Raw genomic sequence first — 27,942 nt, forward strand, 5'->3', positions numbered from 1 at the left:
TGCATTCCAACCCCTTCCTCCATTCCAAATTCAGCATTAGCAGATTGATTACTTCTCATCTTGCTATGTTTTTGGTTCTCTGAACCTAGGTCAAGTTATCTGCTTTTAAGAAAATTTGGATGTGATTAGATGGGCTAGACCTGGATAATGAAAGATATTCTCTTCATCTCAAAGTTTTTAATGATAATAACATCTGCAAAGCTCACTAAAATTTACCATGTGTGCTGGCATTTCACAGTGTCTGGGGATTAGGGCTTAGATGTCTTTGTTGGTCATTATTCTGCTAACCACAGTCTATCCTCTGGGCCCCAGAATTTCATATTGATCACACATGCAAAATATATTCACCTCATCCTTAGGTTTCTAAAAGTCTCAACACATTACAACATGATTTCAAAATCCTAAATCTCATCCTTTGTATCATCTCAGTCAGGTATGGGAGAAGCTCTGAATATGATCCATTATAGAGCATAATCCCTCTCCTTTGAGTCTAAGGAACGTTATTTGCTCCCCAAATATAATGATGACAGATCTACCATAACACTATAGACACTGTGTTTCAAAGGACGAAATGGGGATAAAGTGGAACTTCCACCACTCCCTCTGGTTTGAATGATTCACACCTTCAGTGTCTCCAAAAAGTCTTTTGTGTGACTGAATACTCTGATCTTTGATCTTTCTGAAGTATTAGCAAAAGATTTGATAACCACACACTTGGCTTTTTCTCCAGAGCATTTTGTTTTGTTTTACAATCAGTCTCATAATACTAGTTTCCTTTGCAATCTGGACAGACTGAATTTCATAAGTCATCAAGTCCAGGTTACTTTTTGTTTAACACTTCTTTCATCATTTTAGTGTCTCTACTGTCACATTTTACTATAAACAGCAAAAGAAACCAGTCAGTATCTTGAAGCTTTGCTTGGAAATCTCAGCTAGATGTACAAGCTTGTCACTTACAAAACCTTCATTACATGTAGTCATAGTACACACTTTCTTTAAGCTTTCTGATACTATATAACAAGACTTACCTTTTGTCCAGTTTTTAATCATATGCTTTTCATTTCATTTTGAGCACTCACTGGCAACAAATTTAATGTCACTATTTATATTAACAGCTTACTTTTTTTGATTTAGGTATTCTCTAAGCCAGTTTATTTATTTTTACTATGATCCTTGTTATATTTTTTGGAGTACATATTGCAGTGACTTGCTTATCTTTCCTGCCCATAGGATATTTCTCAGGCAATTTATGTCTTTCTGTGTTGTGTACTCAATAATATATTGCCAATGGCTTGGGGGTAAGAAAACAGTTAATTCTTCTTAGAGAGGCAATATAACTAACATTTGATTATATAGTAGTGGGAAAACCCATTTCCTAGTACATCATAGACAGAAATCATTGACCTGCATCTAATGTGTTTTGTCCCTGAGGGTCTAGTCAGTCGTTTTGATGTAGAGATAAAGAAGCCCATAGGAATGACAGAAAAAATAATGTTATTATTCACATAGCCACAAGAAGGATCATTCATACTACAGTCAGTTTATCATGATTAGAGAAAATGTGAAAATTATTAGGATGTTCTCTCAGGTGACATAATCTCAATTTATAATCTATAAAACATCATAAACATCTAAAAAATCTGTAAAACATCATAAATCTAACTAAAGCCTGATTATGCATCCAAATCCATAGAGTAAAATCCCAGAGAATCTGAAATTACTGGAATATATATATTTTAAAGACAAATTGCTATGTAGTACATGCCAGGCCAATTCTAAAATAACATTCTGTGTAGGTTGTTTGGAAGAAACTCAGATCAAGAAAGAACCTGACCTGTAGTCCAAAAAAAAAAAAAGAAAATTTTTTTTGAGAAAACTCAGACTGATCTTACACTTTTAAAGAAGATTTTAAAGAAAGGGGCTTATTTATATTTTTCTAGGATAGATCTGACTCTGCCACGTTTTCCCCAAATTTATACCCATCCACTCCTACCCTAGCTGAGAAATTTAGAATTGTTTATCTGATTATTCAGAAGCCATTAGATTGATTGAGTCGCATTCTGAATGGGTAAGTGAGGTGGTTCAGTGGCTAAGACTCCATACTCCCAAAGCAAGGGGCTTGGGTTTGATCCCTGGTCAGGGAACTAGATCTCACATGCTGCAGCAACTAGAGAGTTCACATGCTGCAACTAAAGATCTTGCATGTCCCAACTTAAAAAAAAAATCCTGCATGCAGCAACAGTGGTTAAACAAATAAGTTATTGAATGAATGGGCAAATGAAGAGACAATAAATTCAGGAAACTATGGCTTAACATTTCTATTGCCTCTTCCCACTTAAAACCAGAGGAACTAGCCATTGTTAGAGTGACTTTTGGTCTCTAATCTCTGTTCCACAAACAGTTTAAGTGGACTCATAGTGGCCCATGCCATCTGTCTGAGATGACACACCAAGTATGCTATTCTGCATTTTATATGATACTCAGTTGAAAAAAGGGAATATGAGCAGGGACAGAGTTGAAAATCATTTTGAACCTGGAATCAGAGCTTGTCAACTCAGCCTTTTACCAAACTCTGCACTGAGTAGCAAGTGGTTGGAATGAGAGCAGGACTCTCTCTGGTACTGCTTGCAAGCCTCACATTTTATTAGAAACCACTGGGACAAATGGGTTTCTCAGGTGGCACTATTGATAAAGAACCCACCTGTCAATGCAGGTGACAAAAGAGACATGGGTTCAGTCTCTGGGTCAGGAAGACCCCTAGAGGAGGGCATGGCAACCCACTCCAGTATTCTTGCCTGGAGAATCCTACAGACAGAGGAGCCCGTCAGGCTGCAGTCCATAGAGTAGTAAAAAGTCGGATACTATTGAGGCGACATAGCACACAGCACATTGAGATGAAGTCTGATTGATGGATGAGTCTAGGCATTCTTTTGTTCCTGGTCATAATACTAAAAGCTCCTTCTTAATTTATATTCATATAAATTTCTCAATACAAAGCAAAATTTGCAAAATTTAAGCAATTTTATAAAAATATGGAACTGACTGAAAAGACTGAAAATGAAAGTCACTTAGTAGTGTTTGAGTCTTTGAACCACATGGACTATACAGTCCATGGAATTCTACAGGCCAGAATACTGGAGTGGGTAGCCCTTCCCTTCTCCAGGGGATGTTCCCAACCCCGGGATTGAACCCAGGTCTCCCACATTCAGGCAGTTTCTTTACCAGCTGAGCTACCAGGGAAGCACAAAAGATACTTGATTACACATGCATTTTGAAATTTTACCGCCTTTTGCAGTATTGACTGGAAAAAATATGCACAACCGAAAAGCTGAGAGTTAGGTTTTAGTTGATGGGAATGTTAGGACTTGAGCCAAGAGGCAACATCTCTGGTGACCCTGGAGAGAGCTGACTCCAAGGAGATAGCATCACCAACTCAATGGACATGAATTTGAGCAAATTTTGGGAGTAGTGGAGGACAGAGGAGCCTGGCGTGCTGCAGTCTGTAGGGTTGCAGAGTTGGACACAACTTAGTAAATGAACAGCATCAACGATTGTAACAGGTATGAGGTGGGATTTTGATTTGTATTTCCTGATACTTGGTGACATGAAGTGCCTTTTCATGTACCTGTTGGCCATTTGCATGTCTTCTTTGGGAAAATATCTATTCAGTACCTCTGCTCATTTAAAAAAAATTGATATTGAGTAATGAGTTCCTTATATCATTTGTATATTAATCTCTTATCAGATGTATACTTTTCAAAAAATATTTTCCAATTTTGTAGGTTCCTTTTCATTTTATAGATCATTTCTTTTGCTGTGCAGAAGTTTTTGAGCTTGATACAGCCCCACCTGTTGAGCTTTGCATTGGTTCCTTGTATTTTTGGTGTCATATCCCAAAATTTGTTTCTAAGACCCTTGTCAAAGAACATTTCCTCCTGTTTTAACATAGAAGCTTTATGGTTTCGGGTCTCATGTTTAAGTCTTTAGTCTATTTCTTAGTCTATACCTTATCAAGGGCTGAATATGGGAATGAAAGCAACCAGGCAACTATTTTTTAAAAAACTTTTTACTTTATATTTGGGTATAGATGATTAACAATGTTGCAATAATTTTAGGTGACCAGAGAAGGGACTTAGCCTTACATATACATGTATTCATTTCCCACCACAAATACCCCTACTATCCAGGCTGCCACATAACATTAAGCAGAGTTCCATGTGCTATACAGTAGATCTTGTTGGTTATCCAAGAAGATTTTAATATAGCAGTGTGTACATGTCAGTACCAAACTCCCTAACTGTCCCTTCCCTCATCCTCCCCTTGACATTTTCTAAGTTCATTTTCTAAGTCTGTGGGTATCTTTCTGTTTTGTAAGTTCATTTGTAACATTTCTTTTCAAATTTCATATATAATGGATGTCTTATGATATTTCTCCTTCTCTGTCTGACTTATTTTACTGAGGATGACAATCTCTAGATTCATCCATGTTTCTACAAATGACATTATTTTATTCTTTTTAATGACAGAGTGATATTCCATTGTATATATGTACCTAATCTTTATCCATTCTGCTATGGACAGGCATTTAACTTGTTTCCATACCTCGGGTATTGTAAACAGTGCTACAATGACAGTACATGTATCCTTTTGGATCATGCTTTCCTCTGGCTACATGCTAAGGAGTAGAATGCAGGGTCATATGGTAGCTCTAATTTTAGTTTTTTAAGGAAATTTCATAAGATTCTCCATAGTGGTTGTACCAATTTAAGTTTCCAATAAGGTCACTAATTTTAAAGATGATGAAAAATAGAGAATTAGGTCATGGAATGAAAGATTTTCAGAAATATCTCAGTTGTATAATATGAACTAGGTAGCAGTTGCTATATTCCTAATTCCACAAATATTCTACTGTTAAATGAGTTAAATGGATGAAGGCAAATGACTTTCCATGGCTTTAGGTAAAAAGTGATGCTGAGGCTGGATGGATAGTAACAACCAAGTGTTACTGGAGTCAAACATGAAACGAAGGGGTGCATCTTTTGATACAATTTCAATTATTGAATAGCTTCTATAGCAAGATAAAACTGTAGAATTCTACACCAAAATAAAGTAAAAATTCTGAATATCTACAAAATAATATAGTTACTATGAATAAAATCGTTATTGTTCTTGTAGCTATGCACAACCTGTGAAACAGTTAAATTAAAAGGTTTCAGTATAACTTTTGCATTAAAATAATAAATTTTAATATATACCCTATAACTTTATTCTCACTGAAGATTTCATCAGTTTTATTCTTGGCATGACTTATTTCCAATTTGTAAACAGGAATAAAATCACTTGAAAACAATTTTGATCTGAGATGCTAAATTGTAAATTGTTGTTTTGTCACAGGGGAAGCTCATCATAACTCTTTTGTGCTGGAATTAACTGGAGGAGTTCCATCTAGGGGCATGACACCTTCAGCTACTCCCTCTTTTGCTTCTTTCCAGTTTTAGCAAACTTGCGGTAACAAAAGAGAAAGCATTTTGTGATGACAAATACAACAGTTGCCACACAGGCCAGCAGGAACCCAATCACATCCAGAGAGTGGTACTGGAACCAGGTGAGGTTGTGGGCAGCTGGCCTCAGGTGCTTGGCTCCTTTGTGGCGCATGACAAACTCAATCCAGAAGATTGCTCGGTCCAGGGGCTTTATAGGCTGATCGCGTTGAATGGTGGATAACCACATAGCCTTCTCTTTGTAGCTATAGGAAAAGCAAAGAAACATCAATTTATAAAATGAACTAGCTTGTGGGGCAACTGTTGTAATTGTTGCCACAAAATGGACTGAAACAAAGATACTCACGAGGGATTGTTAATGACTTCCTTCAATGCACTGAGCAGATCTCTTGCTGACATTGTTTCCAAGTCCACTCTGACAGCTGCTCCCTTGGCTTTTACTCGGGCAATGTTATCAGGTTGATCAGCAAACAAAGGAAGGCCCACCATAGGGATCCCATGGTAGATGGCCTCATAAATGCCATTGGTTCCACCATGAGTTATAAAGGCTTTGGTTTTTGGGTGACCTAGAATTGAGTGAATTTCAGTAAAATTATTAATTAAAAGTCTTAAAAATAAACTGAGAAATGAGCATTATAAAGCAACTGAAATGAGCAGTGTCTTTTAGATAACATACAAAACTGTATTTAAATTGCTTCAGAATTCAAAATAAGAAATCCTTAAGTCTGCTGGATAGAATATTGAAAAGCAGAGACATTATTTTGCCAACAAAGGTCTGTCTAGTTAAGGCTATGGTATTTCCAGTGGTCATGTATGGATGTGAAAGTTGGACTGTGAAGAAAGCTGAGCACCAAAGAATTGATGCTTTTGAACTGTGATGTTGGAAAAGACTCTTGAGAGTCCCTTGGACTGCAAGGAGATCCAACCAGTCCATTCTGAAGGACATCAGCCCTTGGGATTTCTTTGGAGGGAATGATGCTAAAGCTGAAACTCCAGTACTTTGGCCACCACATGCAAAGAGTTGACTCATTGGAAAAGACTCTGATGCTGGGAGGGATTGGGGGAAGGAGAAGGCGACGACAGAGGATGAGATGGCTGGATGGCATCACTGACTCGATGGATGTGAGTTTGAGTGAACTCCGGGAGTTGGTGATGGACAGGGAGGCCTGGCATGCTGTGATTCATGGGGTCGCAAAGAGTTGGACACGACTGAGCGACTAAACCAAACTGAATGGAACTGAAGTCTGCTGGAGAGGTGAGTGAAGACTTCATAAAGAGCTATGTACTTGAACTTCACAAATGAATCCAAGATTGGTAGGTGAAAAACCTGAAAGGGCATCCTGGGTAAAAGAAAACATTTTTGCAACAAAAACAGGGAGGGGATGTCAGAAATATAATCTCTAAAACAATAATGAAGCCATTTAGTCGGATAGGAAGTGTGTCAAGGCAACAAGAAGGGCAAATGGTAGTGGCAGTGGAACTAGAGGAAGGAAAAGCTACAACTTATCTTGAAATGTGTGACCACTTGATGTAAAAGATATGGATGTTTTCTGATAGAAAACGGAACACCACAGGTAATAAAAAGAGGAACACTTATTTTTAAGTATCATTTAAAATATCCCTAAGGGTGCTCAAAATTCTCAAAGCCAGGCTTCAGCAATATGTGAACCATGAACTTCCAGATGATTAAGCTGGTTTTAGAAAAGGCAGAGGAACCAGAGATCAAATTGCCAACATCTGATGAATCATCAAAAAAACAAGAGAGTTCCAGAAAAACATATATTTCTGCTTTATTAACTATGCCAAAGCCTTGGACTGTGTGGACCACAATAAACTGTGGAAAATTCTGAAAGAGATGGGAATACCAGACCACTTCACCTTCCTCTTGAGAAACCTGTATGCAGATCAGGAAGCAACATTTAAAACTGGACATGGAACAACAGACTGGTTCCAAATAGGAAAAAGAGTACATCAAGGCTATATATTGTCACCCTGCTTATTTAACTTATATGTAGAGTACATCATGAGAAACACTGGGCTGGATGAAGCACAAGCTGGAATCAAGAATGCCGGGAAAGATAACAATAACCTCAGATTTGCAGATGACACCACTGTTATGGCAGAAAGTGAAGAAGAACTGAAGAACCTCTTGATGAAAGTGAAAGAGGAGAGTGAAAAAGATGGCTTAAAGCTCAACGTTCAGTAAACGAAGATCATGGCATCTGGTCCCATCAATTCATGGCATCTGGTCCCGTCAATTCATGGCAAATAGATGGGGAAACAGTGGAAACAGTGGCAGACTTTATTTTACTGGGCTCCAAAATCACTGCAGATGGTGACTGCAGCCATGAAATTAAAAGACGCTTACTCCTTGGAAGGAAAGTTATGACCAACCTAGGTAGCATATTAAAAAACAGAGACATTACTTTGCCAACAAAGGTCCATCTAGTCAAGGCTATGGTTTTTCCAGTGGTCACGTATGGATGTGAGAGTTGGACTGTGAAGACAGCTGAGAGCTGAAGAATGATATTTTTGAACTGTGGTGCTGGAGAAGACTCTTGAGAGTCCCTTGGACTGCAAGGAGATCCAACCAGTCCATCCTCAAGGAGATCAGTCCTGAATATTCATTGGAAGGGCTGATGTTGAGGCTGAGACTCCCGTACTTTGGCTACCTGATGTGAAGAGCTGACTCATTGGAAAAGACCCTGATGCTGGGAAAGATTGAGGGCAGGAGGAGAAGGGGATGACAGAGGATGAGATGGTTGGATGGCATCACTGACTCAATGGACATGAGTTTGGGTAAACTCTGGGAGTTGGTGATGGACAGGGAGGCCTGGCGTGCTGCTGTTCGTGGGGTCACAAAGTGTCCGATATGACTGAGTGACTGAACTGAACTGAAATGGAGTGGAAAAGATAGGTATAAGGAGGGAAATCAGAGACAGAACAATGCACAGAGTTACTTAAAAATTTCACAGTGAAAAGTAATTATAGCCAAAGTAAACATATTTTGCTTCTGGATGTGAAGGATGTGACCATGTATAACACAATGCTGTTAAATTTTCTCCTTTTTTTTCCCCTTTGGGGTTGGAAACAGCAATGAAGGATAGTTTTCTTACTTAAACTCAAAGGAGTTTTTCAATAATAAATGTTGGATGTTTGTTTCATATTGAAGTAGTATCACTTTGCTTACCTGTTACTTATGTTGTTAATATTTTTTGCCAAGTCTTACCAAGAAGGTCGTTTTGGGGGATCCACTTATACAGACGGGTATTGGGCCCCAGGGTATCCGGTTTCTTGCCATCATATCTCCATAGAACCTGTTAAGGTAAAGGAAATACCTTATTCCATGAGTTCAACTTCAAAGTCATAGTGTTAAAATTTTCAAATAAAATTTAAATGCTGCTGTATAACATATAAATAAATCAAAGCATAAGGACTTAATTGATAATAACTGTTAATATACTTCTTAATAGAAACACTCACATCTGATGTGCTCATTTTTCGGTTCAATCTGAGATGGAATGCAATTATGACATGTCACATATGATGACATAGACAAATAGGTTTTCAATGACAAATTCAAATATTTAAGACATTTTTTGATTATCTTATTTCTAGTGCAGAAAGACTATGGCAAATTACCAATAAACAACATATTTTTGTTTTAGTTTGTATTCTAACTCTCATTTTCAAATATATTCATCAATTTCTTTTTAACTGTTATAGAAGTGCTTCAGTTCAGTTCAGTTCAGTTGCTCAATCGTGTCTGACTCTTTGCAGCTCCATGAATCGCAGCACGCCAGGCCTCCCTGTCCATCACCAGCTCCTGGAGTTCACTCAGACTCACGACCATTGAGTCGGTGATGCCATCCAGCCATCTCATCCTCTGTCACCCCCTTCTCCTCCTGCCCCCAATCCGTCCCAGCATCAGAGTCTTTCTGAATGAGTCAACTCTTCTCATGTGGTGGCCAAAGTACTGGAGTTTCAGCTTTAGCATCATTCCCTCCAAAGAAATCCCAAGGGCTGATCTCCTTCAGAATGGACTGGTTGAATCTCCTTGCAGTCCAAGTGACTCTCAAGAGTCTTTTCCAACACCACAGTTCAAAAGCATCAATTCTTCAGCTTTCTTCACAGTCCAACTCTCACATCCATATATGACCACTGGAAAAACCATAGCCTTGACTAGACGGACCTTTGTTGGCAAAGTAATGTCTCTTCTTTTCAATATGCTATCTAGGTTGGTCATAACTTTTTTTCCAAGGAGTAAGCGTCTTTTAATTTCATGGCTGCAGTCACCATCTGCAGTGGTTTTGGAGCTGAAAAAAATAAAGTCTGACACTGTTTCCACTGTTTCCCCATCTATTTCCCATGAAGTGATGGGACTGGATGCTATGATCTTCGTTTTCTGAATGTTGAGCTTTAAGCCAACTTTTCCACTCTCCTCTTTACTTTCATCAAGAGGCTTTTTAGTTCCTCTTCACTTTCTGCCATAAATATGGTGTCATCTGCATATCTAGGTTATTGATATTTCTCCCGGCGTTCTTGATTCCAGCTTGTGCTTCTTCCAGCCCAACGTTTCTCATGATGTACTCTGCATATAAGTTAAATAAGCAGGGTGACAATATAGAGCCTTGATGTACTCCTTTTCCTATTTGGAACCAGTCTGTTGTTTTATGTCCAGTTCTAAGTGTTGCTTCTTGACCTGCATACAGATTTCTCAAGAGGCAGGTCAGGTGGTCTGGTATTCCCAACTCTCTCAGAATTTTCCACAATTTATTGTGGTCCACACAGTCAAAGGCCTTGGCATAGTCAATAAAGCAGAAATAGAGGTTTTTCTGGAACTCTCTTGCTTTCTCAATGATCCAACAGATGTTGGCAATTTGATCTCTGGTTCCTCTACCTATTGTAAAACCAGCTTGAACATCTGGAAGTTCACGGTTCATGTCTTGCTGAAGCCTGGCTTGGAGAATTTTGAGCATTACTTTACTAGCGTGTGAGATGAGTGCAACTGTGCGGTAGTTTGAGCATTCTTTGGCATTGCCTTTCTTTGGGATTGGAATAAAAACTGACCTTTTCCAGTCCTGTGGCCACTGCTGAGTTTTCCAAATTTGCTGGCATATTGAGTGCAGCACTTTCAGAGCATCATCTTTCAGGATTTGAAACAGCTCAACTGGTATTCCATCACCTCCACTAGCTTTGTTCGTAGTGATGTTTTCTAAGCCCCACTTTACTTCATATCCAGGATATCTGGCTCTAGGTGAGTGATCATACCATCATGATTATCTGGGTCATGAAGATCTTTTTTGTACAGTTCTTCTGTGTATTCTTACCGCCTCTTCTTAATATCTTCTGCTTCTGTTAGGTCCAGAGCATTTCTGTCCTTTATAGAGCCCATCTTTGCATGAAATGTTCCCTTGATATCTCTAATTTTCTTAAAGAGATCTCTAGTGTTTCCCATTCTGTTGTTTTCCTCTATTTTTTTGCGCTGATCTCTGAGGAAGGCTTTCTTATCTCTTCTTGCTATTCTTTGGAACTCTGCATTCAGATGCTTATATCTTTCTTTTTCTCCTTTGCTTTTTGCTTGTCTTCTTTTCACAGCTATTTGTAAGGCCTCCAGAGACAGCCATTTTCCCTTTTTGAAGTGCTTAATTTTATCCAAATGTTAATGCAACTTATTTTATTAGAATTTTACAAATTTTGATTGCAAAGAAGAAAATGCATGCAAACTGCAAATTAAGAGAAATGCTCTGCTTATTTATAGTTTATTAATAATAAGTTAATTAGGGCTGTCTAGGAAATATAACTTCATTCATAATACAAATTGTTAAACACTACTTACAAAAAGAATGACGACTGGAATGTTTTTTACATGAATCCAGATTATTGGAGAAAGAAATGGCAACCGACTCTAATAATCCCAACTGGAGTATCCCACGGGCAGAAGCAAGACAGACTACAGTCCATGGGATCATAAGAGTCAGTCACAACATTGACTAAACCACCACTGCCCGATTATTACCACTATTATCATACTAGCCTTAGAAATGTTTTACCTCTAGAAAAAAAGAGTCGGTTGGTAATCTGTAAGGGACAACAAGGCTGTTGAAAACGTTTCAAAATAATGTCACTAAAGGTATTCAACTGACCCTGAATGCTTCAACAATGAAACAGAAAGCACTTAGTATTGATTAGTATGCTCTCTAGGTTATCATAGCAAAGTAAGGACCAGTTTTGTAATTCTAGCAATTCTCATAAACTAGATTATAATTTATTAGTGTTTAACTTCTATTTGATCTGTGAATGTAAAGTAACTTAGTTTTTCATCAAAAAATTAGCATAAACAATTAAGAGAAGCCAACCTTTCTCTGAATAGCAACCTAGAAAGCACACTGATTAGATCTGTTCCAAAACTTAGGGAATGTAAAAGGGACCAGGAATTCCTGGCAAGTACAAACTGCAAGAAGCACTCCAGACTTTTATTAATATTCCTTAATATTATTGAGAGGCCACATATACCATGAAAATACAACTCCTGAGAACATCTATGTGTCGTGTCTTCAGGAGTCCTCAGGGAAAATGGGCAAATAACAAGACAGAATTCGGTGATTTTTTTTCCTGTCCACACTACCATTACAATACCAAAATTCACACTGCATCTCTTAAATATTTTTCTTTGTGATTACAGTGTTAATCTAAATTTAATGTCAGTTGAAGACATTCTATGTACTGTTCTACCATCTACCATATATATTTTGTTTTCTTAATATATATAATCAGATAATTTGGAGATATCTTAATAGTTTGTCCTTCTTGCATAATATATCTGTAATCAGGCTTCTTACAGAATTTAATGGTTTCCTTAAGTAATTATCTACTACTAAGTTACTTTACGTACTTTTTGTGGAATCTGGGCAAGAGCTGATGCAATTACATTGACTTTTTCTTCTGTTATGTTACTGATCATTGACCCCAAAGTAAACACCACAATACCATTTTCTCCAGAGCTCTGAACAAACTCTTCCATTTCCTGTGAAAAAGAATTTACTGCATCACAAATGAGCAACAAACAACAGCATAGCAAAGACTATTGAAAAGTTTGCCAAAAAAGAAAAAAATAAACAAAAAACTAAAGAGACAAAATCAGATATAGTCTAGAAATCATTAGTCACTTTTTAAAAAAATATCATGGTAAAATAAATACAACATAAAATTTTACGATCTTAATCATTCTTATCACGTTGTGCATCAATCTCCAGAACTTTTCCATCTGGCAAAGATGGAAGTCTGTACCCATTAAGAAACGCCATTTTCATCTTTCCTCAGTCCCTGGTAACCATTATTCTACTCTATGTTTGCACAGATTAGATTAGTCTGGATACTTTTTTCAAGTTGAATTGTACAGTCTGTCTTTTCACCTCTGGTTTAATTCACTCAGCATAAGATTCATTCACGTTGTGACATGTGTCAGAATTTTCCTTTAAAGACTGAGTAATACTCCATCTTTTTGTATCTACAACATTTTGTTTATTCTGTTTATGGATGCTTCAGTTGCTTCAACCTCTTGGCTCTTATGAATACTGCTTTCATGAATATGGTGTGAAAATATCTCATTGGGATCCTCATTTCAATTATTTTCAATATATAACCAGAAGAGGAGTTGCCACATCATATGTATCGGTGCTAGGCTTTAACAGCACATGAACTGAGAACTCCCAGGTGTACAGGCTGGATTAGAAAAAGTAGAGGAACCAGAGATCAAATTGCCAACATCTGTTGGATCATAGGAAAATCAAGGGAATTCCAGTGAAACATCTACTTCTGCTTTATTGACCATGCTAAAGCCTTTGAGTGTGTGAGTGACAACATACTGTGGAAAATTCTTAAAGAGATGGGAATATTGCGTTACCTGCATCCTGAGAAACCTATATGCAGGACAAGAAGCAACAGTTAGAACTGGGCATGGAACAACGAACTGGTTCAAAATTGGGAAAAGACTAACTCAAGGCTGTATCTAGTCACTCTGCTTATTTAAGTAATAGACAGACTATACCATGCAAAATGACAGACTGGATGAAACAAAAGCTGGAATCAAGACTGTTGGGAGAAATATCAACAACCTCAGATATGCAGATGATACCACCCTAATGGCAGAAAGTGAAGAGGAGCTAAAGAGCCTCTTGAGGGTGAAAGAGGAGAGGGAAAACACTGGCTTAAATGCAACATTCAGAAAACTAAGATCAGGATATTTGGTCCCATCACTTCATGACAGATGGGGAAACAATGGAAACAGTGAGAGACTTTATTTCGGGGGGCTCCAAACTTACTGTGAATGGTGACTGTAGCTATGAAATTAAAAGATGCTTAGAAGAAAAGCTGTGACCAACTTAGCATATTCAAAAGCCAAGACATCACTTTGCTGACAAAGGTCCATACACTGAAAATATATTTTTTCCAGTAGTCATGTATTGATGAGAGAGTTGCATTATCAAGAAGACTGAGCATCAAAGAACTGATTCTTTCGAACTGTGGTGCTGGAGAAGACTGTTAAGAGTCCCCTGGATAGCAAGGAGATCAAACTGGTCAATCCTAAAGGATATCAATCCAGAATATTCATTGGAAGGACTGATGCTTGGGCCAGTACTTTGGCCAGCTGATGTGAAGAGTTGATTCAATGGAAACGACCTTGCTGCTGGGAAAGATTGAGGGTAGGGGGGAAGGAATGACAGAGGATGAGCTGGTTGGATAACATCATCGTCTCAATAAACATGAATTTAAGCAAACTCCAGGAGATAGTGAAGGACAGGGAAGCCTGGCATGCATGCTGCAGTCTGTGGCATGGCAAAGAGTCAAATACAATCGAGCGACTGAATAGAAACAGTAACCTGTAGTGGCAGGTTTAAATTAGGAAGTGTGTATTATTCTTATCACATACTACATAGTTAGTTTATAAAGTGATTTCCCTCCTGTCCTCTTGATTCTTGAACATGCTAACTTCACATCTTTGACTTTGGTCAGTTGTGGTACTCAATATTAAACACCAAAAAATCATTTTAGAAAATTTTTAGGAAACTCCATACTGTTTCTGAAGGTGAAAGTGTTAGTTGCTCAGTCCTGTTGACTCTTTGTGACCCCATGGACTGTAGCCCACCAGGCTCCTCTGTCCATGGAGTTCTCCAGGCAAGAATACCAGAGTGGTTTGTCATTTACTTCTCCAGGGGATCTTTCCTACCCAGGGATCAAACCTGGGTCTCCCCCATTGCAGGCAGGTCCTTCGCCATCTGAGCCACCACGGAAGCCCCTACTGTTTTTAGTAATAGCTGTCCTTTTAAACAGATGACATCCCTGAAGTCCTTGGGAAGGAAATGGATGAGAAGAGGTCAATTTCTTCTATTATGTCTATTTGTACAAACGTGTTTGTGTATAAGCGGGAAATGAGATAGACCCAATACACAGTGGTGACAAGGAGATACTGTGAAACAATATTATAGAGAGACTCTTCACCAGTTATGTTATTAATTACTAACAGATTCTTGGAAATTTACAGTGCAGGGTTCATTTCACCTTTAATTCTTTATTACTATAGATTTACTAAATCATTTATTTATTTCAGACAGATTTTCTGAAGAATTATTTTAAATTTTAGTTTCAGTCAGTTCAGTCGCTCAGTCATGTCCGACTCTTTGCAACCCCATGAATTGCAGCACGCCAGGCCTCCCTGTCCATCACCAACTCCCGGAGTTCACTCAGACTCACATCCATCAAGTCCATGATGCCATCCAGCCATCTCATCCTCTGTCGTCCCCTTCTCCTCCTGCCCCCAATCCCTCCCAGCATCAGAGTCTTTTCCAATGAGCCAACTTTTCGCATGAGGTGGCCAAACTACTGGAGTTTCAGCTTTAGCATCTTTCCTTCCAAAGAAATCCCAGGGCTGATCTGCTTCAGAATGGACTGGTTGGATCTCCATGCAGGCCAAGGGACTCTCAAGAGTCTTTTCCAACACCACAGTTCAAAAGCATCAATTCTTCAGAGCTCAGCCTTCTTCACAGTCCAACTCTCACATCCATACACGACTGCTGGAAAAACCATAGCCTTGACTAGATGGACCTAACTTGGCAAAGTAATGTCTCTGCTTTTAAATATGTTATCGAGGCTGGTCATAACTTTTCTTCCAAGGAGTAAGTGTCTTTTAATTTCATGGCTGCAGTCACCATCTGCAGTGATTTTGGAGCCCCCCAAAATAAAGTCTGACACTGTTTCCACTGTTTTCCCATCTATTTCCCATGAAGCGATGGGACCGGATCTCATGATCTTTGTTAATTCATTAGGATTTCATTTTCCTTACTGTGAGCGTTAAGAAAAATCCATGATTCAGATTTGTTTATGTCTGTCTTTCTCTCATTTTCTTACATGAAACTTTGTCATAATTTCCCCAACTCTGTCTCTCTAAATTACTAATTACTGATATTGAAGAGTCTGGCTTATAGTTTGAAAGTTCTATGAAACAGTCTTATGAATCTTACATATAACCCAGAGTTATGCTTGAATAGCAAAGTCAGACATGATTTAGCAATTGAACAACAACAGCACTGCTGGAGCAGTTACATTTTTGAGTTACCATATTACTGGGTTTGTTTATATATGACATCCTTTGTCATGAACTAATATTATATAATTGATGTCACCGTAGAATGTGCTATGTGTAACCACTGTGAGGGAACCTAACATCATCATCTCAGTACCCCCAGGGGCACAGTGGGAGAAGTACCCCATGGCCTTCTGCAGTAGAGATCTGGTCACATTTTGAGTTCACTTCAAACTAAATAAAGCTCCTCAGAAGTTCAGTTCAGTCACTCAGTCATGTCCGACTCTGTGACCCCATGGAATGCAACATGCCAGCTCCTAGTGAATCTGTATTTTCCTGCAACTGTTTCTGAATTATTTTGTCTTATGATTCTTGACTCCACTTCATTTTTTAAAAATTTTGCATTTTATTCTGCTATTAACAGATAAATTCCACACTTCTCAATATACTCTATTACAAAAAAATATAAATGAGCAAAATTTTCCTAGATATCTGATATAATCCATGCACATACCTTTTCTTTCTTTTTTTTAAATTTATTTATTTTAATTTCTTTTTTCTGTTTTAAATTCACTATTCCTTTCTCTGTTGAGATAATGACTGAACTCCTCTATTATAAAATGTATAGTTTCTGATCCTAATTTTTGGCATAAAATTTTTTTCAAAACTATTTTTAACAGAAAAAATAAAAAAGTGTTCAGACTTTAATATTGCCGACTACATATTGTTTAGCATTTTTTTAGAATTTAATTTCAACCTAATGATATCAGTCACAGTGATAAGGCCACTAAACTTTCTTATGTCTCACATGGTGAATCCAAGTAATATATGCATTCTAGTGACCTATAGCAGGATTTAAAGTTACTTGGCTTCAATGTTTTGTCTCAATGACTTGCTATCCAATGGTGCTTCATCTATACTCTGAAAGATGCAACTGTTTGTTATTATTATAATATATTCTCTTTTTACAAATTAATTACTTATATGTACTGACTAGTCTCATTCCCTGATAATTTTTATGAAAATAATAGAGGCTTATTGCAAAAAAAAATGCAAAAGCATAGAAAATTAAAATAAATAGATTTACTAAACTCTCTATCCAGGAATTCCTTAGTTTCAAATTCATATGTTTTTATAAGAAATTGAAATATATTTTATACAGAAAATATTATATAATTTCAGATCTATAACTTGATTTGATAATTTATATTTTATAATATGATTGCCATTTTATTATTGATTAAAGCTCTATTATGTCTAGTAATTATCATTACTTTTTGTGGTGGGTATAATTAAGATATAGTCCCTTGGAAAGTATGATGATTATAATATTATACTGTTGTGTATATTCACTGTTATGTACTTTATATCTCTAGGACTTATTTAGTACAAGATGCAAACTTGTACCCTTAAATATCTCTCCTATTCTCTTGTCCTTTAGTCCTTGGTAATCTTTAAACTACTTCTGTTTTTACAAGTTTGACATTTTTAGATTCTGGGTCCAAGTGATATGATACATTGTTTTTTTCTGTTTTTTCAAAAAGATAAACAAAACTGACAACATCTGACTATATTTACCAAGGAAAAAGGATTCAAAACATGAAAATGAAATAGGAGACATTACAACTGATATGATAAAAATATGTAGGCTCATAAGAGATTGCTATGATGAATTACATGATAACAAATTACACATTGGAAAAGAATAGACAATTTTCTAGAAATAGACAATCTAAAAAACCAAGACTGAGTCAGGAAGAAATAGAAAATCTAAACTGTCACAATGAGTAAAGATACTGAATCAGAAATCAAAAATCTCCTAGAACACAAAACTCAGAACCAGATGTGTTCACTGATAAATTCTATGAATATTTAAAGAAAATTAATGTTAGTCCTTCAGAAAATTCTTCCCAAAAATTAAGGGGTTGGAGGGAATCTCTTCAAACTCATTTTACAAGGCTAGCATTACCCTAATACCAAATAGATACGCACATTACAAGAAAAAAACTACAGGTGAATATCCAGACTGAATGTATATGCAAAGACTATCACTCAAATATCAGCAAACTGAATTTAAGAATACATCTAAAAGATTATATACCGTCACCCATGGAATATTTCTCTGGGATGTAATATGGTCCAATATACCCCAAAATATTTGTAATACATTGCAATAATAGAATGAAATGCAAAATAACTTGGTCATTTCAATAGATGTACAAAAAATAAAAAAGCATTTGAAAAAATGTAGCATTCTTTCATGATAGAAACCCTCATTTTTTAGGTATAGAGGAAACATACCTCAATGCAATAAAGGCTATATATATATATACATATATATACACCCAAAGCTAACATTATCTTCAACAGTGAAAACCTGAAAGCTTTTTATGTATGACCAGGAACAAGAAAAGGATGTCACTCTTACACTGATTCAACATTGTACTAGAAATCCTAGTTACAGTAACTAGGCCACACAAAGAATAAAAGGCTTCTTAATCAAAAAGGAGGGCTTCTCAGTGGTAAAGAATCTGCCTGCCAATGCTGTAGATATAGGAAACATGGGTTCAATCCCTGGGTTGGGAAGATTCCCTGGAAGTGGAAATGGCAACACATACCAGTACTGTAACCTGGAAAATTCCATGGACAGAGGAGGCTGGGGCTGGGGGCTACAGTTCAGAGTGTTGCAAAGTCAGACACAACTGGGTACTTGAGCACACATGCAAGCAAACAGAAAGAAAGAAGTAAAATTGTCATTTTTTGCAGATGGCATAGATTTTAGCACAGAAAAAATAGATTTAACCACAAAACTGAGCTAATCAGCAAATTCAATAAAGTTGCAGGATGTAAAATCAATACAGAGAAATCAGTAACATTCGTATGTACTATTAATGGAAAAGCTACCCCATTTACAATAGGACAAAAAACAAGAAAATAACTAGAAATGTAACCAGTAAAGTGAAAGATCTTTACAGTGATAACTCTAAGACTTCGTTGAAAGAAATAGAAGAAAACATAAATAAATGGAAAGACATCCTATGTTCATGGATCAGGATATGTATATTGTTAAAATATCCCCGCTACCCAAAGCCAAAAGCATCACACCTCCAAATTTCAAATTATAGTACAAAATTGAAGTCTCTCAGTTGTGTCCGACTCTTGTGCCCCCATGGAATATAGCCCGCCAGGTTCTTGCATCCATGGAATTTTCCAGGCAAGAATACTGGAGTGGCTTGCCATTTCCTTCTCCAGGGGATCTTCCCAACCCAGGGATCGAACCCAGGTCTCTAGCAGTGAAGGCAGATTCTTCACCAGCTGAGCCACAAGGGAAGTCCATCTACTTTGCTATGGTACAAAGGGATAGCATTTAAAGCAATATGGTACTGGCCTATAAATGCAAACATACCCATGAAGCATAATACAGGGTCTAGAAAAAATCCCTCCATATATAGCAAACTAAAATTCAACAAAAGAGCCAAGATCCCCAATAGGGAAAGAATAATAACTTATTTTACTTCTGAAAAACTTAAATAAACATAGGCAAAAAAATGAAATGAGACCCCTATCTTACACCCTCAAAATATTACTTCAGATTTATCAAGGACTTAAGCATAACACCAGGTACCATAATACTTTTAAAGAAAATGTAGAGATGATCTTCCTTAACAGTAGTCTTGAAAGTGATTGTTTTTTTTTTAAAAAAAATCAACAAGTGGCACTGCATCAAACTTAAAAGCTTCTGCACAACAGAGGAAACAATCAACAAAATGAAAACACAAACTACAGAATGGGAGAAAAATTTCACAATTGCATACTGAGTGAGGAACTAAGGTCCAAAATATATATAGCACTCACAAAACTCAATAGCAATGAAAAATCAATTAAAGAATAGACAGATAAACAAGACAGACATTTTTCAAAAAGATGTGCAAATGGCCACCAGTTATCAATATCACTAATTATCCGGGAAATGCAGATCAAAGTTAGAACGTCTACACCAAGAAGAGAAAAGTATTAATGAGAATGTTAAGAAAAGTGAATGCTTTTACACTGGCAGTGAGATGTAAATTGGTTCCACTTTTATCAAAAACAAAATGAAATTTCCTCAAAATATTAAAAATAGATCTACTGTATGATTCAGCAGTTCTACTTCTGTGTATATAACCAACGGAAGTAAAAACAGGGTAGATGAAATACATGCACTCCCATGTTTATTGCAACAATATTTGTAGTAATCAAGGGAACAATTTAAGTGCCCATCAATGGATGAATCCATAAAAATGATGTGCTAAATATATACACAAACACTAACATGAACACATACACTCAGAATATAATATTATTCACCCATGAGAAAGAAGGAAATCCTGCCATTTTTGATAACCTGAATAAACACAGAGGACATTATGCTAAAATTTGTGCTTTCATTCTAATCTTTATTCTACTCCTATCATGAAATGTGCATTTGATATATATATTTGAAAATTGTAATTCCAGCTTATAATGTTTTATCCCAGAATAAAATTGTGATCTTATTATATTTATTTTTTCCAACTAAACCTCATAGCTGACAGTGTAATTAAGCATTCTTTGATGAAATCATTGTAATGTTATAATGTAAGTATTTATAAATTATTTAACCATTGCTTTATTTCTATTATTTCTAGTGTTGACATTTTTGAATTATTATCCAAAATATTGTGTTAGGACATCTTGATTATTTTCTTTGTATAGTTTCATATAAGTATATTATGAAGACAAAATCTATAAGCATTTTTACAACTCGATGCATTTTGTCAAATATCCTATTTCTTTAAAAAGTGCAGAAATTTTCTAGAATCCAGTAATTACTGGAAAAGTTAATAGGTGAATAAACAGTTTCCTTATGCAATGAAGTCCTCACAGTCATTGACTTGGAATTAAATCTTGTTTCTTCAGCTTGATAATAATAGCAAATATTACTAATTTATCATGATTATACTACTATTCATGTTTCCCTTCATTCTTCTTCTTCTAACCTCCCCTCCTACTAACATTATCACTTTCCTGAAATGAAAAAATGGAAACTTCAAAAATAGCATTAGATAGCATAGAACTTTCACTATCTTATCTCAGCCTTTGGACTCTGGGAAGGTTACTATAGGTAATCCAAACAGTTTGCAATTAAAACAGATATTACACACTGCTATATCTAAAATGGATAACCAGCAAAGACCTAAATGATAACAAAGGAAACTCTGCTCAATGTTAAGAGGCAGTCTACTTGGGAAGGGAGTTTTTGGGAAAATGGAGACATGTATGTGCATGGCTGAGTCCCTTTGCTGTCCACCTGAAGCTATAACAACATTGTTAATCAGCTATGTTCCAATAAAATTGGAATTAGTTTAAAAAACAGAGAGGAAAAAAAACAACAGATATTGAATTTTAACCTTGAAAAAGATATCAGTTTCATTTTGCCATCAATAAAGAGTAGACAAAAATGATCTATTAAGGGTTCACAGGGCTCCAAAATCACTGCAGATGGTGCTTGCAGCCATGAAATTAAAAGACACTTACTCCTTGGAAGAAAAGTTATGACCAACCTAGATAGCATATTCAAAAGCAAAGACATTACTTTGCCGACTAAGGTCCGTCTAGTCAAGGCTATGGTTTTCCCTGTGGTCATGTATGGATGTGAGAGTTGGACTGTGAAGAAGGCTGAGCACCAGAGAATTGATGCTTTTGAACTGTGGTATTGGAGAAGACTCTTGAGAGTCCCTTGGACTGCAAGGAGATCCAACCAGTCCATTCTGAAGGAGATCAACCCTGGGATTTCTTTGGAAGGAATGATGCTAAAGCTGAAACTCCAGTACTTTGGCCACCTCATGCGAAGAGTTGACTCATTGGAAAAGACTCTGATGCTGGGAGGAATTAGGGGCAGGAGGAGAAGGGGACGACCAAGGATGAGATGGCTGGATGGCATCACGGACTCGATGGACGTGAAGTCTGAGTGAACTCCGGGAGATGGTGATGGACAGGGAGGCCTGGCGTGCTGCGATTCATGGGGTCGCAAAGAGTCAGACACGACTGAGCGACTGAACTGAACTGAACTGAGGACCTCCCTGGTGGCCCAGTGGCTAAGAATTCTCCTGGCAGTGCAGGGAATGTGTGTTTGATCCCTGGTTTGGGAAGATCTCACATGCCTCGGGGCATCCCCGGGGACAACCAAGCACGAGCACCACAACCACTGAGCCTGCAAGTCTAGAACCTGCAAGCCACCTCAGTGAGAAGCCCATGCGCTGCAACTAGAGAAAGTTGGTGCAGCAAAGAAGACCCAGTATGAATAAAAATTAATTAATTTTTAAAAAGAGACCACAAAACAGTTCGCTAAAGATTGCTTGCTTTCTATTTTGTCTTAAGTCAATTTTAAACAGACTAGATTCTTGCTTTCTTTCATAAGGAATCAGTTCAGTTCAGTTACTCAGTCGAGTCCGACTCTTTGTGACCCCATGAATCGCAGCAAGCCAGGCCTCCCTGTCCATCACCAACTCCCGGAGATCACGTCCATCAAGTCGGTGATGCCATCCAGCCATCTCATCCTTGGTAGTCCCCTTCTCCTCCGGCCTGCAATCCTTCCCAGCATCAGGGTCTTTTCCAGTGAGTCAATTCTTCACATGAGGTGGCCAAAGTATTGGAGTTTCAGCTTTAGCATCAGTCTTTCCGATGAACATCCAGGACTGGTCTCTTTTAGGATGGACTTACACAACCACAAAAAAGAAGGAAACGCCATTTGCATAACATGAATGAATCTACCCTATAAATAGAATTCCTTATATTTTGAACCTACAGATGGTTTTAGATTCAGTTGGTAGAAACTGTGGGCCCCCCTTAAAAAAAAATCTGTGCATTATTTATGGTTCTTATATATGCAGGGTAAATTTTCTCTGGGCACATTCTGTTAAGCATCTATGATGCTGAGACCTGCATTTTTAAGGAAACTTTTACTGAGGTTTTCTAAACGGTTCTGGAGAAAACTCTTGAGAGTCCCTTGGACTGCAAGGAGTCAATCACAGTCAATCCTGAAGTCAGTCAACCCTGAATATTCTTTGGAAGGACTGATGCTGAAGCTGAAACTCCAGTACTTTGGCTACCTGATGTGAAAAGCCAACTCATTAGAAAAGACCCTGATGCTGGGAAAGATTGAGGGCACGAGGAGAAGGGGATGACAGAGGATGAGATGGTTGGATTGCATCACCTACTCAATGACATAAGTTTGAGGAAAGCCCCAGGAGATGGTAAAGGACAGGGAAGCTTGGTGTGCTGCAGTCCGTGGGATAGCAAAGAGTCAGACATGAGTGAGCAATTGAACAACAAGAGGATTAGTGTAGGAAGAAAATACCTGTTCTATTAAGATAGATGGAGTTATCTCTTTTATGCTGTAAGATGTAAACCGCTGGGATTTCAAATGAAGAATGGTTTAAATGCTGATGTGAAAGCAACTAAGGGTTGGATTTAGTTGCAAATTACTAAGGCATACATTTATTTTGTTGAAGAAGATTTTTCATTTTATCTAGAGCACTGGTAAGGAGCCTCAATACTTACAAAAAAAATTTTACATCTTGCCCATCTGATTGCCAAAATCTTTAAATTCTTAATATTAAAAAAGTTTAAATGTCAATTAAATTTATTAAAGTAAATTTTGTTGAATTTATTGAATTATATTTATTACCTTTTAATTAAGTCAACTTTTAAAATTTGCTTTTAAAAGATTCCATGGGATATCTATTCTCTGACAGTTTGCTGAATAATATAATCTTGATGATTAGGAATATCATTTCAATTTCAATTAGAAATTAGACCTATGTGGCTGGCACACATTGGGTTATTGACAGTATGTTATAGTAATAAAATAACAATAATGAAAATAATTAATATTTCTTCTGGATCAGTGAGTATGGGCCAGTGACATTTTAGATATTTCACATGTATTAACACATTTTTTCCCTCAAGGACAATATGAGGTTGGTGTTATTATTATGAATTAGTGTGGTTATATCTCTATGAACATTTTTGTCTAGTTTTCCATCACTGCCTATATCTTGCAACAACCTGCTAAATGGTGTCCTTTTCCACTCTTGCCCTTTTGCAATCCAACCCTGTGAGTATATCCTGTGATTGTTTTTTTAATGTGATCATCTCTCCCTTTTCTTCACCCTTTTAATTTTCTCCCTTATGTCCTACTAGATGTGCCAAACTCATAATTACGTGTCTGCAACTTAACTCTCCAGCATTTTCTGCCTCTTTACTCAGCCTCTTCCTGTTTAGAGTGAACTTGGACTTCTTGGGAACTGTCATTACTATGCTTTTCTTTTGTATCTTCCTCTACCTTCAGTTCAGTTCAGTTAAGTAGAGTTCAGTCACTCAGTCATGTCCAACTCTTTGTGACCCCATAGATTTCCTACTTTAGCATTCCAGTCCCCTATAATGAAAAGGATATCTTTTTTGAATGTTAGTTCTAGAAGGTCTTGTAGGTCTTCATAGAACCATTCAACTTCAGCTTCTTCAGCCTTACTGGTTGGGGCATAGACTTGGATTACTGTGATACTGAATGGTTGGAATATCAGAGATTGAACAGAGATCAGTCAGAGGTCGATGGAAATGAACAGAGATCATTCTTGGAAATGAACAGAGATCATTCTTGGAAATGAACAGAGATCATTCTTGGAAATGAACAGAGATCATTCTGTCATTAATGAGATTGTATCCAAGTATTGCATTTTGGACTCTTTTGTTGACTATGATGACTACTTCATTTCTTCTAAGGGATTCTTGCCCAAAGAAGTAGATATAATGGTTATCTGAGTTAAATTCACCCATTCCCATCCATTTTAGTTTGCTGATTCCTAAAATGTCGACATTCCCTACCTTCAATCATTCCTGAGCATCCTTTAGATTTACACTTAATTATCAATGCCTCCAAGATATTTCCAGGAGAAATATCAATAACCTAAGATATGCAGATGACACCACCCTTATGGCAGAAAGTGAAGAAGAACTAAAGAGCCTCTTGATGACGGTGAAAGAAGAGAGTGAAAAAGTTGGCTTAAAGCTCAGCATTCAGAAAACTTAGATCATGAAATGTGGTCCCATCACTTCATGGCAAAAAGATGGGGAAACAGTGGCTGACTATTTTTCTGGGCATCAAAATCACTGAAGATGGTGATTGCAGCCATGAAATTAAAAGACGCTTACTCCTTTGACAGAAAGTTATGACCAACCTAGACAGCATATTAAAAAACAGAGATATTAGTTTGCCAACAAAGGTCTGTCTAGTGAAGGCTATGGTTTTTCCAGTAGTCATGTACGGATGTGAGAGTTGGACTATAAAGAAAGCTGAGCACCAAAGAACTGATGCTTTTGAACTGTGGTTTTGGAGAAGACTCTTGAGAGTCCCTTGGACTGCAAGGAGATTCAACCAGTCCATTCTAAGGGAGACCAGTCCTGGGTGTTCATTGGAAGGAATGATGTTGAAGCTGAAACTCCAACATTTTGGCCACCTGATGTGAAGAACTGACTCATGGAAAAAGACCCTGATGCTGGGAAAGATTGAGGGCAGGAGGAGAAAGGGATGATAGAGGATAAGATGGTTGGATGGCATCACAGAGTCAGTGGACATGGATTTTGGTGGACTCCGGGATTTAGTGATGGACAGGGAGGCCTGGTGTGCTGCGGTTCATGGGGTTGCGAAGAGTCAGACTGAACTGACTGACCAGATATTTTCTATGATTCCTGCTGGATGTTTCTTTGGCATTTCAATCTTTCCTTATAGTAACACATTTTATTATTTGCTTTCATTCTGTCTTTCTAGGTAGAGTGTCAGGTGGCAGAAACTGTGCCCACACCATTCCTCTGCATTTTAGCACTTATTTCTAGACTAGGCTTGTCCCTTTTATTTATTCTTTAATGAATATTTGATTCTTTATTATGTACTGAATTATCAAGGCCTTAATTTAACTGACATAGTCTCAAAGTCTCCCAGGTATCCCACTTTATTTTGCCATGATAATGAAATTCAGGTACTTGTTGGTATGGAAATATATCAGTTTCTAACTGGAAGGTCAGTTTATCCAGCTTCCCATATATGATTCACTGTAATCAAAATTCTAGAATTTTTAAGATTATTCTTATTGAAAATGCAAAGTTAACAAAGCAAAACAAAGAGGAGTAGGTGACCTTAGGCAGGGGTTTGGCAGGTTTGCAGTGCAGGCCTCCAACAAATTCAAAATTTGGCAGCACTGGGCGAGGAAATTCAAAGTCCCAGTAGGTTCGAATGAGCCACATATCAGCTTTTCCAACTGTCTCTAAAAATGTAGTGGGTCTTCCTTAAAGGAAAAGCAAAAAGAAAATAACAACAAATATTAGATCAAATGAGAATATTGCCATGTGAGTATATTAGGTAATATGGGGATAGGAATTTGGAATAATATAGAGAAAGATATTTGAAAGTGTATGTTCTTTTATAAAACAAATACGTGTGTGTATGTGTGTGTGTGTGTGTACATATAATATGATATGATACAATGAAATATGATCTGAAAACATATGTATACACTGAATAATATAATATATATTATGGAAAATGAGCTACACAAGTAAAAACAATTTCTAAATGCTACCTAGATACTTGCACTACAAATACGTTTGTAATCCCTTAATCTACTTGTCTTCATTTATCAAGGTATTTTATGAGGTTTCCAGCGACCTTTTTGAGTTAAAACATGAAGTTTCATGAGTTACATATATAATTGTTCGGAGAAATTTTAAGTGCTTCAATTTGTGGTTTACAATTTCCTGGAGTGTCCTGTACTAGTAACAGGCCACAAGGTTCTACGTTACCCTATGGTTTAAGTGTTCCCACAATATTTATGGGATTGATGGGTCATTTTATATTTTCATTCCCTCATTTCCTTGTAAGAGACAAAATCCTGTGGCTTTATGTTTATGTGGCCACCTTCCAAGGCACTTGGAAAATTAGGATTTCATGCTACCAATTAAAAAGATGACTTACCCAGTACTTCACTGTAAAACTCATTCCATGTCTTCTCATCAAATGTTTGGAACCAGAAGTCAAAATAAAGTACATATATCATATTTTTGACCCTTTCCATGAATGTCATGTCATCACTTAATGCTGAAAATATAACAGGTACATAAGATGGTGGGAATGAAAGTTGTCCACTATACTTTTCAAACAAAAAGCCAGGCGAGAAACGGAGACTGTATACTAAAGGTATTCTAAGTATCTCAGTCAGCAGCTCACCACAGGGTCCAGCGGCATCTGCAAGAAGGACATCAAACCTTGATTCCTGTAGTTTTGTTATAAGTTTCTTTTTTGAAACAACTTCTTTACACACTTTCATAAGCATTCCGGAAAATTCCCAAAGTAAGCTTTTCAATTCTCTCAATGATGAAACATTTGTCCAAAATGAATTTTTTGCCATATATGTCCATTTCTCAATCAAATTCTTGACAGCATTCTCAAAATCATCTTTAGTTAAAGATACAGGGAAAATCTCAAACTTAAAAGCAGATGGTTTGTTGGCATCAGTAATAGTGGAAGCTGAAGATATTAGAACAGTCACCTCATGACCCCTCATGACTAGTTCATCCAGAACTGCCTTCATATTCATCCAATGACTAAATTCCACTGGCCACACCAGCACCTTTCCACAACTCCCAGAGCTAAAGTAGCAAGTCAGCTGTAGCAGCAGCAGAAGTGAGAGCCATTTCGTAGACATTTTGCTCATATAGAGTACTTAATCAGTATTGTTCGTGCTTATATCTAAGGAGAAATCAATCAGGAAGTTAAAATTTAACTCC

The 27,942-nt window shown here is 37.1% G+C and overlaps 1 protein-coding gene across 1 annotated transcript; it reads right to left on the reverse strand.

Annotated features, from left to right (window-relative positions):
• Positions 1-5,466: 5,466 nt before the first annotated feature.
• Positions 5,467-27,860, reverse strand: LOC128049412 (UDP-glucuronosyltransferase 2B17-like). The gene is made up of 6 exons (XM_052641629.1): positions 27,383-27,860; positions 26,296-26,444; positions 12,397-12,528; positions 8,731-8,818; positions 5,848-6,067; positions 5,467-5,746 (listed from the first exon to the last, which is right to left on the reverse strand). Exons 1-6 carry the CDS (start codon positions 27,858-27,860, stop codon positions 5,467-5,469), a joined length of 1,347 nt encoding a protein of 448 aa, XP_052497589.1.
• Positions 27,861-27,942: the final 82 nt, after the last annotated feature.

The sequence above is a fragment of the Budorcas taxicolor genome, chromosome 6 (genome assembly GCF_023091745.1).
Source record: "Budorcas taxicolor isolate Tak-1 chromosome 6, Takin1.1, whole genome shotgun sequence".
NCBI classification, from domain to species: Eukaryota; Metazoa; Chordata; class Mammalia; order Artiodactyla; family Bovidae; genus Budorcas; species Budorcas taxicolor.